Source organism: Equus przewalskii, chromosome 15 (genome assembly GCF_037783145.1).
Source record: "Equus przewalskii isolate Varuska chromosome 15, EquPr2, whole genome shotgun sequence".
In the NCBI taxonomy this organism is placed as follows: Eukaryota; Metazoa; Chordata; class Mammalia; order Perissodactyla; family Equidae; genus Equus; species Equus przewalskii.
The window spans coordinates 3265492-3282644 of record NC_091845.1 but is presented as its reverse complement, the minus strand read 5'-3'; the positions used below and the strand labels follow the sequence as shown (position 1 = coordinate 3282644).

The 17153-nt window shown below is 55.2% G+C and overlaps 2 protein-coding genes across 10 annotated transcripts in view; one reads left to right on the top strand and one right to left on the bottom strand.

The window, feature by feature from the left end:
• ACAD9 (acyl-CoA dehydrogenase family member 9) overlaps positions 1–13964 on the top strand; it is a 31842-nt gene extending 17878 nt beyond the window's left edge. For all 4 annotated transcript variants that reach the window (XM_070574619.1, XM_070574621.1, XM_070574622.1 and 1 more), the window contains 10 exons: positions 3975–4050; positions 5698–5768; positions 6027–6146; positions 7428–7556; positions 9711–9790; positions 10554–10680; positions 10951–11028; positions 11564–11692; positions 12390–12462; positions 13365–13964. In XM_070574619.1, the coding sequence (XP_070430720.1) occupies positions 3975–4050; positions 5698–5768; positions 6027–6146; positions 7428–7556; positions 9711–9790; positions 10554–10680; positions 10951–11028; positions 11564–11692; positions 12390–12462; positions 13365–13465 (984 nt within the window). In that variant the 3' untranslated portion in view covers positions 13466–13964. The remainder of the gene's footprint in view (positions 1–3974; positions 4051–5697; positions 5769–6026; positions 6147–7427; positions 7557–9710; positions 9791–10553; positions 10681–10950; positions 11029–11563; positions 11693–12389; positions 12463–13364) is intronic.
• The window catches only part of CFAP92 (cilia and flagella associated protein 92 (putative)), a 126694-nt gene continuing 121277 nt past the window's right edge, over positions 11737–17153 (bottom strand). For 5 of the 6 annotated variants that reach the window (XM_070574614.1, XM_070574617.1, XM_008540878.2 and 2 more), the window contains 4 exons: positions 16963–17127; positions 16157–16369; positions 15924–16080; positions 11737–11987 (listed from right to left, as the gene is read on the bottom strand). In XM_070574614.1, coding sequence (XP_070430715.1) covers positions 11932–11987; positions 15924–16080; positions 16157–16369; positions 16963–17127 — 591 coding nt within the window. In that variant the 3' untranslated portion in view covers positions 11737–11931. Of the gene's footprint in view, positions 11988–15923; positions 16081–16156; positions 16370–16962; positions 17128–17153 lie in introns of those variants that run through there. The other variant, XR_011526817.1, reaches the window with a different exon arrangement.

Genomic DNA, 17153 nt, shown 5'->3' with positions numbered 1-17153 from the left:
GTGAGGCTTCATTTGCCTTGAGTGGGGACAGGCTTCCTTTCTCCAGCGAGTGCGAGAAAGCAGGCCAGCAGGCACTGGAGAAGCTCAGGTCTCTGAATGCACAGCCCTGGGTCCTGAGTCCCTGCTCTAATTTTTCTTTCTTGGAGTGAGGTTTATTATTTGTTTTGTTAACAGTTAATTCACCTAACATAAGTTCACCGTTTGCAAAGGTACACTTCAGTGGCTTTTAGTGTATTCACTATGTCCTACAGTCATCACCATGGTCTAATTCGAGTACATTTCCATCGCCCAGGAAAGAAATGCCATACCTGCTCAGTTCCCTGCCCCCCATCCCTTGGCAACTGCTGTTTTGCTTTCTGTTTCTATGAATTTGCCTGTTTTGAACATTTCACATCAGTGGACCCCTTTGTGGTCTTTTGTGTTTGGCTTCTTTCGTGTAGCACAGTGTTTTTAAGGCTCATCCAAGTTGTAGCTTGTCATTCCGTTCTGTGGCTGAGTAACATTCCATTGTGTGGTAGACTGCATTTCGTTGATCCGTTCATCACTTGATGGATATTTGGGATGTTTCCACTTTTTGGCCATTATCAGTAACGCTGCTATGAACATTCATGTACATATTTTGTGTGAAAATACATTTTCAGTTCTTTTGGATATAGGTCCAGAAGTGGAATTACTGGGTCGAATGATGACCGCATGTTTAAGTTTGTGAGGAATTGCCAGACTGTTCCCCAGTGGCTGCACCACTTTCCGTTCCCACCAGCAGTATGTGAGGGCTCGTTTCTCCACCTGCTCAGTGACACTGATACTTGTTACTGTCCGTTTTTAAAATTAGAGCCATCTCAGTGGGTGTGAAGTGGTGTCACTGTGGTTCATTTGTATTTCCCTAATGACCAATCGTGTTGAGCATCTTTTCATGTGCTTGTTAGCCATTTGTATATCTTCTTTGGAGAAATGTCTTTTCAGATCCTTTGCCCATTTTTAAATTAGGCTGTCTTTTTATTGTTGGCCTGCCCTAATTTACTGGATGGCCTGGGTAATATCTTCACGGCACCCCCACCTGCTGTGAAGCAGGGATCAAAGCAATACCTTCCTCCCCTCCCGGGTGTCTTGAGAGTCAGATAAACACCATCAGCCAAAGCTCCTGTCACCGGCTGCTCAGTGACTGTGGAACAGAGGATTGGAGAGGTGGAAAGACAAACAAGGAAACAATCTTTGCAGTGATACGTTTGATTATTATTTGTGTAACCCAGATGTTACACACAAATTAGTGAATATAGACAGAGAAAAGTGAAATCACCTGAAGCTGTCCCCAAGCCAGTAGCCATTCACTGTTCACGTTTTGGGGTACTTAGTTTTCTAGATCTTTTAAGAGTATACATCACTTAAATGTTTAGTATGTGTAATATAGCCTTCATTTTTTCACTTATCAATAAATCCTAATAATCTCTTCATGCTACTGAGTGTATATTACTAGTGTTTAATGCGGCATCATATTTCTTTGTGTGGTGATGCCACAATGAATGTTACCAGGTTCCTGGGATCGGGCACTTAACACTATTCTCACTTCTTCTCTGCTCAGAACTTCATTGTGAGGCATCTATTCTTGTACATATCTTTGCACACTTGTCTCATTGTTTCCTGAGTTTCAACACCACCACTAAAACTACCGGGCCAGAGGGTTCTTGACTCGTGTTGCCAAGGTGCCTGCTGGGAAGGTGGATCCGTGTCCTCCCTCCAGCACTGGGGGCTGATGCCTCTTCCCCAGTCCTTCCCAACACTGCATTAAAAAAATTTTTTTCCATTGTGTTAGGTGAAAAATGACTGTTTTAATATGCAAAAGAAAATAGATTTCTAAAGCCCTTTTTTTGTTATTAGTAGGATTGCTTGCCAGTTAACTTAAATACTAAAAAGTTGATACACTCGAGGTTATTCTAGATGTCATGGAGTGATCACAGGCCGGGTGAAAATTGAGTGGCTGATGTGAGGTCAAGTAAAGCTGCTTCCTCTGGGGAGTCAGAGGTTTATCGGCAGTCAGACCTCTGAAGGCACGCAGGCAGTTCACTGACAGGCTGCGGAAGGAATGCATTGTATCTTGGTCTGGGCAAACTGCGGTCCAGAGGGTGGTTGTGGAAATTCTAGGAGGAAGCTGTTCCGCGGTGGAGGCGGTGACGAAGCCTCCAAGTGTCGAGGAGGCCGGAGGAGAGGACTCCGGGGGAAGGAGGACGATCAATGTTTGAGCTCACAAGCTGCTCTTCAGATGGTGCTAAACCTAGTAGGTCTTTGAGCCTCTGGGGAATGAGACCTACTGTCAAAACCTTTTTTCCTTCTTTTTTTTTTAATGAGGTTAAGAATAAACTCTGAAGGGGCGGTGAAGTGGATTTGTTCATACAACTGTGAGCTTGGTTTTGAAAGCCCATTTGGGAAGAGGGAATAGAGGCGGGAGAATTTAGTTCCTCTTCACAGCCAGGCAGGTCTAGAGAGGCCAGTGTCCTCCCATGTCCTGAGTCGCAGGAAGTCTGAAGCTAGAGGTCAGAGGCCCCGGGCGGAGGATCTGAGTGTCACACTGTGATGGGCTATACCAGGCCCCCTCCACTGTTCAGTGCCGGCGCTGGCCTGACACCAGGGTGCGTGCGGCCTTGTCCACCATGTCTCCTGACCGTGCAGCTGAGCAGCTGGAATCAGCGCTTGCCCTTGCCAGTAGCTGGGGCAGTTTGCAGTCTCTCAACCCCACAGGATCTGTGTTAAGAGATCTCTTCAGGTTAACAGGTCATCATGAGTTCAAATTCAGTTGCATGTTTAATCCAAGTCTCACATGGGCAAGCCTTCAGTAAAAAGCAGCTGAAGTTGGGCTTCTAGGAAAACTGGAGCTCACAGGCTGCATTCTGCCCTCAGACCCCAGCCCTCCTCCGAGGCCTCCTAACTGGGCGGCATGGGCTTGAGCACAGGCTGGGCAGGCTACGCTCTCCTGTGAGAGGCTCATGGGGGGGGGGCCACGTGTTGGTCCTGTGCCTGGGGTGCTCTTCCCTGGGTGGTCTGGTAGACCTAGCTCAGCGGCTCCCTGGGAGCCTTTGCTGCCCAACATCCCCTCCTCCCACACCAAAAGAAACACACACGCAGCCATCCCCACTGGACTTGTGTCCCCCTCTTCAGTACCCCGTCAGACCACTGACACCCTGCTGCCTCGTCAGCTCTTTGTCTCTCTGCCCCTTTGGGTGTGTAAGGAGAAGCTCCATGAATCTAGATAGTCTAGTAAGGAAGCAGTGTGTGTAGACAGGTGTGGGCCGTGCTCCTCAGCAGCTGCTCTCTGTCTGCAGTAGGTAGGGAGGGAGGACTGGGAAAGAGGAGAGGAGCCCTGTCACTCCTAGCAGGTGTCAGGATTGTAGGGATTTGGTGGGGGAGGAGTGTGTTGTGTGAGGGGCTGGTTCAGTGGCGAGAGCGCAGGTCTAGATGTCAGACAGGTGCTTGCTGTGTGACCTTGGGAGAGTCACCTCACCACTCTGAACCTCAGCTTCTTCATCTGTATAATGAGGATCCTGATGCTGAAGCATTGTTGGGAAAGTCTAAGTAGCTTGCAGCTCTACCCAGTAAGTCTTGAGTTTCTGTTCCCTTCTCCTAAGGACTAAGAGAATTGACCTCTTCTTTTGGAATAAGATTATCACTGCCTTTTGGAGGGATGACTCCAAGGATGTTCCTGAGAGCCATTGCAGTGACTGAGTCAACTTGTTTTGAAGCACGGGGACTGTGCACTCTCCTGGTCCAGTGAGGATTAGCAGGATGTTTAACTCATCCCAGATGCTGACACAGAATTCTCTAGAGACCTGCCATTTATTTTCAAGAAACGTGGTGAAAATAACCAGGCAGTGTTGTAGACTGTCACCTCTGGTCTTCCAGGGCCCTTGGGCTTTTCCCAGCGCAGCAGGGGCAAGCAGGACGTCTAGGGCGTGGATTTCCATGAGTCTCCGCTCTCCCTGCAGGTGGCCATGAATATCCTCAACAGCGGGAGGTTCAGCATGGGCAGTGCCGTGGCCGGGATGCTCAAGAAATTGATCGGTAGGTGAGTTGGGGACAGGAGCCCTTTGTGGCACAGTCTTGCCCCTGCTGCCCCTACTCCAGCCCCAAGGCTCTGCCATGTCCCTGGGGCAGGCTGGTGCTGAGCCAGGCCACCTGGACAAACGATCCAGCTGAAGTTTAGGATCTGGGCTTCCGTTTAGACCAAAGAATGTACTCAGTCTTCCCCCAAAGGGTTAGTCTTCACTTTCAACATTCTTCTGTTTTACCCACACAGAGGGTCAGAGGACAGAGGGAGTGGATGTTCTCTCGGAGGTCAAAGGGGGTTGCTGGTCTAACCACTCAGAGCAGAGCTTCTTAGGGAACATCTGGATGTGAGCCAGACACCAATAAACATTAGTGCTAATTCTCACAAGATTCCCGTTTTGTAGATGGCTCTATGCACAGTGGGTCAGGAGTGGGATCAGGTTGGGAACCCAGATCCCTCGGCCTCTGGATCTTCCCCATGTTTTTTCTCTTGGGATATCTGAAATCTGGACTGTCATTTGCCAGTAAACCTAAAACAGCCCTAGAGGGTTTTTGTTGGGTACGAAATGTGATTGCCACCTTAGCTTTGTGGAGGTGACTGCAGGGGAGGGAGGGGCCTGGCTGCCAGTGGTGGGGTACCCCGGGCTGGCATACCCCTGAGTACTTGTGAAGTTCCTCAGAGTTCAGGGCAGGGTGGGGGTGGGGAGGCCTTGTTTTAGGCTCTCACCTCCATTTTATTGATGACAAGACTGAGGCTCAGAGAGGGTGAGTGATTGGCACAAGGCCATGCACCTGGGCTAAAAGCTGAGCCTGTCAGACTCCAAGCTCAGGGCTCGTCTCAGTTTGCTGTGATGCTCCCAAGGCCCTGAAGCTCCCTGGGCCTTTGCTTCCCCATCTGGAAAACTCTACAAGAGCTTCACGGGGGCTCTCATAGTCAGCCTATCCCCAAAGGACGTAGAACCTCTGATGAGACCCCGAGGCCCAGAAATGTGTGAATGTGGCTGCCTGTCGACCTTCTAAGCCAGCATTGGCACCTGTCTGTACTTGGATCCCGCCTGTGAAGTGTCTGGAGAACACTGACTGCAGGGGGAGGAAGATGGGGCTCTGCCCGCTCGGGGGTGGCCACTGTGTTCACTCAGGCGCCTTCAGAGGTGCGCACGTTCACAACCATATGCCTTGAAGCCACAGGCCCAAGTTTCAACACAGGCCACCCTCCTGCCTTGGTGATGAACAGCTGTGACAGCTGTGAGCCTGCCCCACTTGTGTCCAGGGTGCTTCCAGGGGTCAGCCCTGCGCTGGGCTCCTCACCCCCGCCCCTCGTGTAATCTTTGCAGCAGCTCTGTGAGGTGGTAGGACTTGGGGGGAGGTGAAGCTGCTTGGCCCAGGCTGCCAGCTGGTAAAAAAAAGTGCCAGATTCAAACCTGTGTCTGACCCTAGACTCCGCTTCTGCTCGTGTCCACTGCCGCGGGCACCACAGGGAGGGGATGGTCCCTCCAACCCAGATATGCTGGAAATGGGGGCTCCATCTCTCAGGGCATTTGGTCTCAGCAGACCCGTTTCTCATAGTTCCTCCCCAAGTGTTTGAAGGGTGATGATGAGCCTTAGGAGTCGTCTTAGGACAGCCAGCAAAGTGTTCTTTCTACTAACTTTGCTCTTCTTCAGAAATGACCACGGAATATGCCTGCATGAGGAAACAGTTCAACAGGAGCCTCAGTGAATTCGGGTTAATTCAGGTACTGAAGGCTCGGAGGGCTGCGCTCATGGATTTCACACGGGCCTTCACAGGGTGCGTTCTGTGTTTGTCCTGGCGTCCCCCTATGGGGACTTGGGAGGAAGACGGGATGCGGCCCTGGTCAGTGTGGCCCCCTCCGTGAGTGCTGGGCGCTTCTCTCAGGTGCCGAGGCTTTGGGCTGTGTTCCCGTCTCTGCTGGTTGGCAGATCTGGGTCTTGGCACATGTGGATTGTCTCGTGTTTCTCTCCGAATGCTCCAGGAGAAGTTTGCCCTCATGGCCCAGAAGGCTTACGTAATGGAAAGTATGGCCTACCTCACTGCAGGGATGCTGGACCAGCCAGGGTTTCCCGACTGCTCCATCGAGGCTGCCATGGTGAAGGTGAGCCCAGCCCAGCCAGAGAGACTGAGAAACGGTCCTCAGCTGCCGCCTTTCAGACCCACGGTGTCGCCTGCCATCTTCCTCTTCTCGTTAGTTTATGGGTCAGCTTATCATTGATCCAGTATTCATGCTGGACCCACCATGTGCAGGCACGGCCCTAGGACACAGCTGGGGAGACCAGAATAGCACGGGGGAAGCAGCAAAGGACAGTGCCCAGCTGAGTGCCAGTTTATAGGTCAGCGCCTCCCAGTGCAGTTTGTGCTAAGTTGTCACCAGCTGGTTACCAGTCGACAGTGAAAGGAGAACATGCAGGTGGTGTGTTATAACTTCCTGTTCGTGTAAAAGAGCAGCTGGGCCTTCTTGGGAAGGACTGTCTTTTATTCTGAGTGCCTGGCCTTCCTGCTTTTTGGTATCAAAACCTCCCTTTATGTTTGTTGAGGTAAAATCTAGTTTTCTGTGCTTCTGTTTTGTTTTAGGGGAAGTGTCATTTTTTAGCTGTAATGTAAAAGACGGCAATCCTGTGTTGGTACCCATCGTTATTTTTAAACTGGTCTCTGGAGTTAAACTCTTGAGAGAAATGGTGAGAGGGACGGCAGCTTAGAGCAGTGGCATTCTGGTGTCGGGAGGAGAGTGTGGCTGGCTGCTGTGGGACCGCAGGTGGCTTTACTGCCGTTCTGGGTCTTGTGGTCTCCTGAGGGCTGTGCTTCCGCCGTCCTCGTCTGCCTCGCCCTCATCGCTCTCACCTCTGACAGTCACTGCCCCGTCAGCAGCTCCTCTCCTAGAGCTCCGCCCAGAGCCCAGTCTGACAGTGTCTCTGCTCTCAGGGTGTTCTCACGTGGACAGACACATAGGCCGTCAACACAGGGCCCGGTGTCCAGCCACAGAGCTCCAGTCTCAGGCGACCAGGGCTGGGCAGGAGTGGGCCAGGCTTCCCAGAGGAGGGGGTGGAATCTGCGGTGGGTGATGAGAGGACAGGAGTTTCCCCAGGTGTGGAAGTGTGGAGAGGGCCCTCCCACCCTAAGGAAGCCTCCCAGCTATGAAAAGTCATGGTGGCAGAGGAGCCACACCTGGTCAGTGTGGTCGAGGAAGGAAAGGCCTGGGCCACCCAGTGCGACCGTGACAGTCAGGGCTCCTACCTGGGTTGGTCTCATTCCAAAGCCCGGTTCTTCGCACCAAGTCTCCCACTGCACCCCCAGCTGCCTGCCCCCGGTGGCTGTGGTCCCCTCCAGGAAGGGCCTCGGCACCTCTCCTCCGTGCTGACCTTGCCTGGGTGCATGGCAGGTGTTCAGCTCGGAGGGCGCCTGGCAGTGTGTGAGTGAGGCGCTGCAGGTGTTCGGGGGCTCGGGCTACGTGAAGGACTGCCCGTTGGAGCGCATTCTGCGAGACGCGCGCATCCTGCTCATCTTCGAGGTGAGTGCCCCTCCCACGCCTCCTGGTCCGGGGCTGCGCCGCGGCCTGGGCTGGTCCTCACAACCCTGCGTACACCCTGTTCTGCAGAGGAGGAGGTAGAGGTGGGGAAGCTGGGCAGCTCATCTGGGTCCCGCTCTGGAGGGCCCTTTGTGCTGAGCCCACCACCTCCTGGCGACGCTGCATGTCTGCCGAGTTGCTTCTGGCTGGCTGTGGTGGGATAAGCAGAGGTCTTGTAGGAGGCCTAGGTTCTGCCTTGACTGCTCGCTCTCTGGGTCACCTCGTCAGTGTCTTGGGGCAGCTCAACAGGGTCCTCCCTGAGGGCTTGCCCAACCCCGACACTTCTCTGACGTCTGCCCCCTCCCGCCTAAAGAGTCAGTTCAGTGAGCGTGTGCCAGGTGGGGTCTGAGGGCGAGGAGGAAGGCGGGTTGGGATCACAGAGATGCCTTTGGGGTGCTCGTGGTGTGATTGCATGGCCCGACTGACCGAGGAAGACACTGGAATACTGCTGCAGTGAGGGACCGAGGTGCACCTCCTCCCAGGAGGCATCGGAGTCTCATAAAGCAAGTGCATTTGGTCCTGGGGGGCAGAAAGGACTTTGGCCAGGCCTAGAGGAGGGCACTTTGGGCTGAGGGCACGGAAATAGTACGTACCAGGCCCAGATAGGACCCTACCTGCCAGCACTGGGTGAATGGAGGGAGAATAAGCAAGTCTGTGTGGGAGCAGTGGCCAGTCCTGCTCAATGGGGTTGAGAGGGTGGATGGGAAGGGGAGACAAGTGGCCAGGTTGTGGAGGACCTTGGCTGATAAGCAGAGGAATTTGGGTCTTATTGTGAGGGTGGTGGAAGCCATAAAAGGTTTTTGAGTAGGAACTGACTTGGTTGCATTTGCTTTCTAGGAAATTCCCCAAGGCTCGGGGCGGGGGCGGGGCAGGGGAGGTGGGTGCAGGGGTGAGACCAGAGGGCAGGGCGCCCACGGGGGTCGGGAAGGGATGGACTCAGAGGCTATAGAGGATGGACAGAATTTTAGGATGGATGTTGGGTGTGCCTGAGGCAGACCCTTGATAACGTGAGGCTTGGTGCCTGAGCAGGTGCTGTGGTCCCTGAGGGCACCCTCAGACTGTCTGCAGCTGGGGCTGGTGGGGGAAGCCTCACTGGCTGCTTTTGCTCCTTGTGTGCCCCAAATGCCCCAGCCTGGAGTCTTCCTCCTGGAGTGGACAGACGCATAGCCAGCCTGAGGATGCAAAGGGCAGTTTCCCAAGGGCACAGGGACAGTCACGGTCCTGCTGCCCCAGGACGGCCTCTCCCAGGGCCCCTCCCCTCAGTCTGGGCGTGTGCAGTCCTCTGTGGCTGCATGGGGTGCCAGCAGAGGTTCAGGAAGCTCTGAGGGGTGCGGAGCCCTCAGCATGAAACAGATGGTCCCATTGAGACTGCTGAGGACGGGGCATGGGTTAGCCTGGGGGCCTCTGCGCTCCCCTTTCCTCCTGTAGGAGTCTCGCTGTCAGTGGCACAGCCTGGCTGGAGGGCTCAGCGCCCGCCGATTTTGTGGCCTGAGTCCAGCCCTTGCCCTTCTGACCCCTAGCACCATTGTGCACAATGAGCACAGCCCTCTGCCTGCCTCTCCAAGGTCAGATGAAATCGTGGGTGGTGAGGGGCTGTGCCCAGGATGGCAGCAGGGAGAAGTGGCCCTCTGGGTGTCGACGCCTGGTGCTAGGGAGCGCCAGCTACCCCTCCTTGGCGGTCTGTGGCTTCCCTGAGGAAATGGGCCTGGACCAGAGCCAGCAGCGTTGCCCAGCCCCAGCTGTGTCCTGGGCGTCAGTATCTCTCTCTACTTGGGGAGGCCTGTTTCTGCCATTAGAAGGAAGCAGAATCGGAGGTTTGGGGAAGGGATGACCCATGTGCGATTGGTCATGGAGAGATGGTAGGTGCCAGAGGGAGGCCACAGCCATTTGGTCAGCTCCCCACTCGTCCCTGTGGAGGTGCTAGCCTACGTGTTGCCCTGACCCCTTGGTCACAACCCTGCTCCGGGCTGCTTCCAAAGCAGTGGCTTCCACAGCGCAGGTGAGTGGGCAGAGGCGTGGCCTGCCCAGTCACACACGTGGCACTCCTGGGGCTGCCCCAGTGGGGGTGGCCTTTGACCTCTGTACTGCTGGCCACAGGGAACCAACGAGATTCTGCGGATGTACATTGCCCTGACGGGCCTGCAGCACGCCGGCCGCATCCTGACTGCAAGGATCAAGTAGGTGCCGTTCCCACTGTCTGCTGCTTAGGTCCCACTGCCTAGAAGAGACCCTGGGGCAGCAGGAAGGGCTGCCTTGTCCCAGGAGGGGGGGCTGGCACGGCCTCACGCATTAGGCTGGAAGGAGGGAAGAGGGTGGGAGCCTTGACCGGTGAGCGTGGTGCCCTGAAAGCCAGGCTTCAGAGCTTGGCTTCACCTGCGTGTGATGAGAGGGCCAGCTGCCTAGGAAGCCCTTGCTGCCCTTCTCCCCGAGCAGCCCCCATCACCCATGCTGCAGGAAGCTGGGCTTTCAGAACCCAGGGAATGAGAGATGCCCCTCCAACAGGTGCCCTGTTCCGAGGCCAACAAAGACCAGTTTCCTCTCTCTTGCTCCCCTCGACCCCTGTCCTGGGGCCAGAGCAGTTAGGAGTCACTGCTGGAGCCCAAGTATGGGTTGCTCAGAGCATTTTGCAGACCACTTAACGGGAGAGGATGACCTAGAAGCTGGCTGTGACTTGGCCCCTTGTGACAAGCATGCGTGTGGCTCTGCCTCAAAGGAGACTGGCTGCTCTCTGACTGGGAGGGCTCCCCTGGCAGCCAGGCGTCCAGCAGGCCCAGGCCGGGGGCAGGGGCACGTAGGTCCTGAGTTGGCCGTTTATGGCTTTGTGTAGTTGGGGAGAGGGAACAGGTGCCCGGGAGCTTTGGGGTACTGAAGGGGGCCTTGTTGCTGGGCAGTGGGAGCTGGCAGCAGGGCCTTGGGTCATGGGCCATGGGTTTTCTGCAGTGAGCTTAAACGGGGCAATGTGACCACTATCATGGAGACCGTTGGCCAGAGGCTTCGGGACTCCCTGGGCCGAACTGTGGACCTGGGGCTGACAGGAAAGCTTGGAGCCGTGCACCCCACTGTTGCGGTGAGTGGGCTCAGCAGGCGTACCCCCTACCTGGGTTTCCTCCTGTCGAATAGCCCCTTCCCAGAAGGGATGTGACCAGAGGCATTGAGCATTGAGGAGGCCCAGGCAGTCCAAGGGACACCTGATGCCCCGTCTCCACCCTGTCACGGGGAGCAGCCCAGCCTGGTAGCAGGGCTTGGGCCCTGGAACCCCTGCCTTGCCTGGTCCAGGTGGGACAGGATGGGCACTGTGGGGAGGTACTGAGCCGAGTCCTCCCCTCTGGCCTTCTAGGACAGTGCCAACAAGCTCGAGGAGAATGTGTATTACTTCGGCCGTACTGTGGAGACGTTGCTGCTCCGCTTTGGCAAGGTACCTGGGCCCCTGCCAGACCTGGGCTGTGGCAGGCCCTCCAAGGTGTTTTGTAAAGTGTCCACCTTTGGGACCAGGCCTAGAAAGAAATCTTGGTCACCGTGGAGGGGGGCGTAGGGAGGTGGGGCTGGCTGTGGCTGCCCGTCCTGGAGGCTACTCAGCTGGGTGGGTGCCTTCCAGATAAAGAGGGACTCCCTGGAGCTGGGAGGGGCAGCCCCACCCGGGCCTGAATCTTGGGACCTGATGTCTGAGCCTCTTGCTGCCTAAGGGTATGTGAAGCACCAGCCTGTGGTCTCAGCCAGGGCTCCGGGAGCTGGTCTTACCTTGACCTCTGCCCAAATCTAGACAGAGCAAGGGGAAAACAGAAGGCAGCCGCACGCCGGCCTCCCACAGCACGACAGGGAAGGTAGCACTAGCGCCTCTCCCGAGGCACGAGCGAGGCTTGGAGATGGGTGAAGACGCATCCCAGGGAGGGCCTGTGGTGGGGGCGTGGGGTCTTAGGTGACGAGTCTTCACCCTGGGCCTCTGTCCCCAGACCATCGTGGAGGAGCAGATGGTCTTGAAGCGGGTGGCCAATATCCTCATCAACCTGTATGGCATGACAGCCGTGCTGTCGCGGGCCAGCCGCTCAATCCGAGTGGGGCTCCGGAACCATGACCACGAGGTGAGCCCACAGCGCGCAACCCCATGGGCAGCTTCTTTGCCAGCTTTGTCCTCTTGCACTTTAATGAGGCTGCTAGGTTGGGGAGGGGCTCATTGGGAGGCATGGCTCCGTTAGGGAGTCTCAGGAGCAAATCAAGGGCCTCGGCGCCCAGCGGTGGTCCCAGAGCAGGTGAAGTGCGAGGTCCATGCTGCAGCTGGCCCGAGGCCTGTCGGGTTTGCCGAGTTGAGGCCCGTGGGGAGCTAACGGGAGGGTCCGTGCTGCTCGGGGCGCAGGGCCTGCGCTGTCGCCTTCCTCCCTGAGAGAAGAGGTGAGTGAGTGACAGCTCCCAACCCAGCACCCTCACCCTGTCTGCCTTCCTCACCCTGCTGGACAGGTGGATGCTGTCATCAGGTGCCTGCTGTGTATGGCATCTTTACAGGCACTGTTCCCTAGCATCCCGTGGCCACGGGGATTATGATGTCCTTCTCACAGAGGAGGAAGCTGAGGCTAAGTTGGGACAGAACTAGTTTGGCTCAGGGCTGCAATTAGAACCTAAGGCTATGACTTGTGAGCCAGGCTTCTCAGCTGCTGCCAGGCTCACAGTTTGGCTGACAGACTGAGTTCTTTGAAGCTCAGGGGTCAGACACCAGGGGCTCCCCTGTGGTACAGAGATCCCAGGCCTCTCAGGGGCCATCCTCACTGACTTTGGTTCTGGCAGGTTCTGTTGGCCAACATGTTCTGCACGGAAGCTTATTACCAGAATCTCTTCTCCCTGTCTCAGCTGGACAAGTGTAAGTGAGGTGGTGTGGAGGAGGGGGAGGGGGCCTGACTCCAGGCGACTCTTGATGGCGAACTGTCTCTGGACCCCGTCAGGCTCCTAGGCCTGCTGGCTGCTCACAAACTTCTGCCTTGAGAGAAGGCTGGTACGGCCTGCGCAGGGGATGCCAGGCAGGAGGCACACCTGCAGATGAGGGCCCTGTCGACCTCTGCCCGTGAAGGTCGCAGAGGAAGGAGGCACTTTACCTGCCTCTTCACTGCCCGCACTCCAGCTAAATGCACCTGCCCTTCTCGCAGAGGCCCCAGGCTCTGGACCTCGACAGTGCGGGCGTCGCTCCTGCTGCTCAGGTTGTCTGGAGGGCTTTCCTCTTCTGTAGCCACTTGGCCATGTCTTAGAACATCCAGCTCCTCTTCTCCTCCTGACCCTTACAGTCCCGTTGGCCTCAAGGCTCTATATCAGGTGTCTGCTGCAGAGCCCAGCCCTTGGCCAGGAGATGGTGGAGAGGCTGCCAGTGTTAGAGCACTTGCTGAGGAGAGGGGTACATGATTCTGTGTAGCTCCTGCTCTGGGTGCTGGCCAGGCACCCTCCCCAGTGCTGACATGACTGTTACATGCTGGAGAGGGTGAAGAAATGGTTTCTCCTCCAGTAGGCTCAAACAGCAACGGGGTCTTTCATTGAGCAAGTACCTTCTCCTCACCTCTAGTCCCACAAGATCTGGAATTTTTATGGATGAGCCCTTTGTTATTTAGAATGAAACATCTGTCCCTTTTTCTCCCTGCGCCCAGAATCACTTCCCAGTGCTTGACCTTCACAGCGGGTGGGCTGACCTTATTGGGGAAAAAACGGCTCCAGCTTCAGCCATCTTTCTATTATCACAGTGCAGAAGGATCACATACTCTCTCTTTTCCCTCCCAGATGCTCCAGAAAATCTGGATGAGCAGATTAAGAAAGTGTCCCAACAGATCTTGGAGAAGAGAGCCTATATCTGTGCCCACCCTCTGGACAGGACATCCTGAAGTGGAAGGACAGTGCTCCCCCCGCCCCCAGGCTGCAGCCCACTGCAGGACAACTTGCACTCTTTTTCCAGAAGGTGGAAAACTTGGGGTTCTTACAAGTGGAACCATTTCTTCCCAGTCTTCACCTGAGGGGCTTTCTTCTGACCTGAGGCAGCCTCTTCTAGGCTGTGCCCCGTAGCCGTGCTGCCTCACGTGAGCCTGGATTCTGCCCAGAGACGGAGAGAGGCTGGAATTGCTGAGACCTGGGAGTGCAGGATATTCTGCTGGTTTAGGAGACTTCACAGTGGAAGCTGGCGCTTGCGCTGCTGCCTGCATGGCCTGAGGCTGGTGGGGACCTGTTTCGGGCACCGAAAGCCATTTCTGCTAGACCGTGTATTCTCCAAGAAACAGCTTGAAAGCTATGTACATGTCATTCATTCAAACTAAAAGCAAAATGCACTGAAAACGTGTACCAGGAACCATTTAACAAAAAAGAACATAAAAAGGCAGTTTGTGTGTACCCTTCTGGCCTTTGCTGTATTGTCACAGTTTTCTTCAGCCAGCCTTTAATTGGTGACAACGTGAGCCTGAGGTCCACCCTTTGGTGAGGACTTCCAGTGCCCTTTGTCCTCCCTGCGAGAAGAGGGCCCTGAGAGCCAGCCGAGGGGCAGTGCCGAGTCCAGGGCCACAGGGCCGTGGGGGTCGTGAGCCCTGTCTTTGATCCCTCTCAGGTGGTGGCTGCAAAACTCACAGCCTGGTGTATGGCAGCATGTGCTTATTCCTGCCTGGGCTTTTCTCTTTGTTTTCTTTACAAGGATTGGCCTCCACTCTTGAAGTGAGGACAAGAAGGTGTCTTTAGGTGGCAATAAGAGGACTTAATTTCTCCAGGCTCTTGTCTGCTGTTATTTGCTAGCTACGCTGGCTCCCATGCTGGCAGGCTTCAAGCTGTGGTCTGATCCCTGGGTGGTTTGGGGCTCCAAAAAGCCCGTTCTAGACATTGCCTTGAGGCGGGACGGGGAGGCCAGGCTCTTCTTTTCCTCCAAGTCACAATCTGCTGTGATGACAGAAATAGAAGGTTGGGGACGCTGACAGCTGAGCTGGCTTAGGGGGACTGGCTGGAGCACTCTGCCAGGGTTTTGGAAACTAATCTTCAAAAGGCAAAAGTTTACAGATATCATGGCTTTGGAAATATCGTCCCAATGAAACCAAAAGTTCTTAAAGATTTTGTTGGCAAGGAGGCATTTTGCACAGAATGTGGAGTACGTATCCTCTTGCGCAGTGCCGGGGACAGGAGGCTGCGGGGAGCTCCTGTGCAGGTGACAGCTTAAGGAGGGGCCCGTGCCCTTCTGGGCAGCCCTCAGGAAAGAGGGTTTCCCTGTAGGCCTGTTGGCATGGAAGCCCCATCAGCAGCAGGTTTTCTCTCCGTCCAGCTGAGTTTAAAAGGCTGAGGCCACCAGTTTGAGTCTCCCCTTCTCTTGTGCCGTGTCTGAGTTTTTGCTGCACATGCCGTGGGCAGGAGGCCCGAGCACGTGTGTGTAGTGTTTCAGCAATATGCACAGGCTGCTTGAAATACCCAGGGAGCTTGTGCTGAGGCTGTAGGGCGCCCGCCGGGAGCACTCTGGCCAGTGCAGCAGGCCTGGGCTGGACTACAGCAATGACCCTGAGCCTGGGGCCTGCCCTGAAGGGAGGCAGCAAGTTCCGGGCAAGAGGAGAGACAAATTTCACAGCTTGTCAGCACGTCTCCTGTTTCCTGGAGCTGTTACCAGCTGCCCTCTGGAGTCGGGAGTCGAGGGAGAAAGGAATCCATCTCGTTTTTCTGATTTGGCTTTCTGGGAAAGGATTCTCTGGGAGACTTTGTTACCAATAAACTCATCTCTCTTTATCCTCAAACAAAGCTTCTGGCTCTGTTAACCAAGAGATTTGGGTTCTTTATCAACCTATGAATGATTTTGTGGTCCCTCTTCATAAACAGAGGGATGAGGAGGAAGAGAAGAGCACTCGGAGGGGATTGGTGTGGCAAGACCCATGCTTTCAGACTCCCTTCCTCCCCCACAGAGGGACAACTGGCAATGTCTTTTAGCTGGAAGGAGATGGAAGGTCCCAGTGAACCTGGAGCCTCTGCCCCCGTCTGTTGCCTGATGGGCCAGAGGCCAGTCGGTAACTCAGTGTTGACACTCAGAAAGCCTTTAGACTTATCTTCCAACTTCCCCACTTTATAGCTAAGAAACCAGGCCCAGAGCAGTAATGGGATCTGCCCAAAGTCACACAGCAAGTTAGTGTTAGAGTTGAACTAGAATCGGGTCTCCTGAGTTCGAGCCCAGCCTTCAGTCTGTTATACCGGGCCCATCTGGAATCTGGATTTCGTGTCAGGGAAAGTTTGGACCTAACAAAATGTCTACTGCTGAAGCTATAAAGCGGCTCAGAGCTCCTGCCTGCTGACAGCCTCAGGGCCCAGCTTTGCACAGGGCTCGTCTGTTACCTGTTACAGGCGTCAGTGCTGGAGAAGGGGGCAGCTTGAGGAAAGGTGGTGGCTTCTTGTACAGATCAAAGTCCTGGTGGCGCCTGTCCCAGCTCCACCTCTCTCGATTGAGCACAGGCCTCAGCGTATTAGCAAACAGTGCGTTTTCCCTCCACTCCTAAATTGGGGAACAGTTGGTTAGGAGAGTGGTCCCTATGGACACCCCACCTCAGCCTCTGCTGCCCTCTGTGGACCTCATGCAGCTCTGTGATGGTGCCAGTGGGCAGCAGCCTGAGGTGATAGTCACTTGCAATGCTGCTGTGAAGACCTGTCACTCGGAACCCATCGGCTGTGATCCAGGCTTGCTGGGATTTCTTCTTGGCTCTCTTCTCGTCTTCCTTTGAGTCCTGAGGCTCCACCATGGCTGAGAGGTAATTCTGTGAATATGTGAATCTCCTGCCTGGTTCCTGGAAATGAAGGGCAAACGTGGGTGGGAGAGCTGGTGGCAGACTCGGATCAGGCCGCCCGACCCCCAGGTTTCCAGTGGGGTGTCAGAACCACTGGGGCAGAGTGATAATCTGAATGCAGTTTACTTTGTCAGGAACTCACTGAACTGTGCAGCGGCCCCATGAGGGTCACACGATTGGTGCGTTTGACAGAGAAACCCTTTCTAAAGTTACTGTGTGCCGGAAGCCTAAGCCAAGGCTTTCCTTCAGAGTGACAGCTGGCGTTCATAAGCAGCAACAGAATGCTCCCTGGAAGCGAGGAGCCTGCAGTGTCTTCAGCCATGCACGTCTGAGCCCTCACCGAGCATCTCTTGGCTCACGCTTGTGTGTGCAGGGTTCACATTTAGTGTGGGCACAGAACACCCCTCTCCCCGCACCTGACCCCTTGTCTACGTCCCCTGGCTGGCTGACTGGCTTTCATCCACTACTGCAGATCCCCCGCTGACATCCAGGCAGTGTGTTCAGAGAGGAAAGGTCACTGGATTAGCCCACTGCCGCTATCCTGTCTGGGCTGCAAGCATGTGACTGCTTCCCACTCTGGGTCCCTCACTCACCTTGGCCATCTTTCGATACAGCTCCTTCTTGGCAAACTCTGTGGAACTCAGGGTCTGAGTACTGTAGTTATAGACAGCATCTTTGGCAGGGGCTGCAATTCTAATCACCTTCACTGCAGACTTTGGAGGCTTGCTGCTGACCTGGTGCACTGCCATGATGTTTTTCTGAAGAGAGACACACCAGTTGTTAC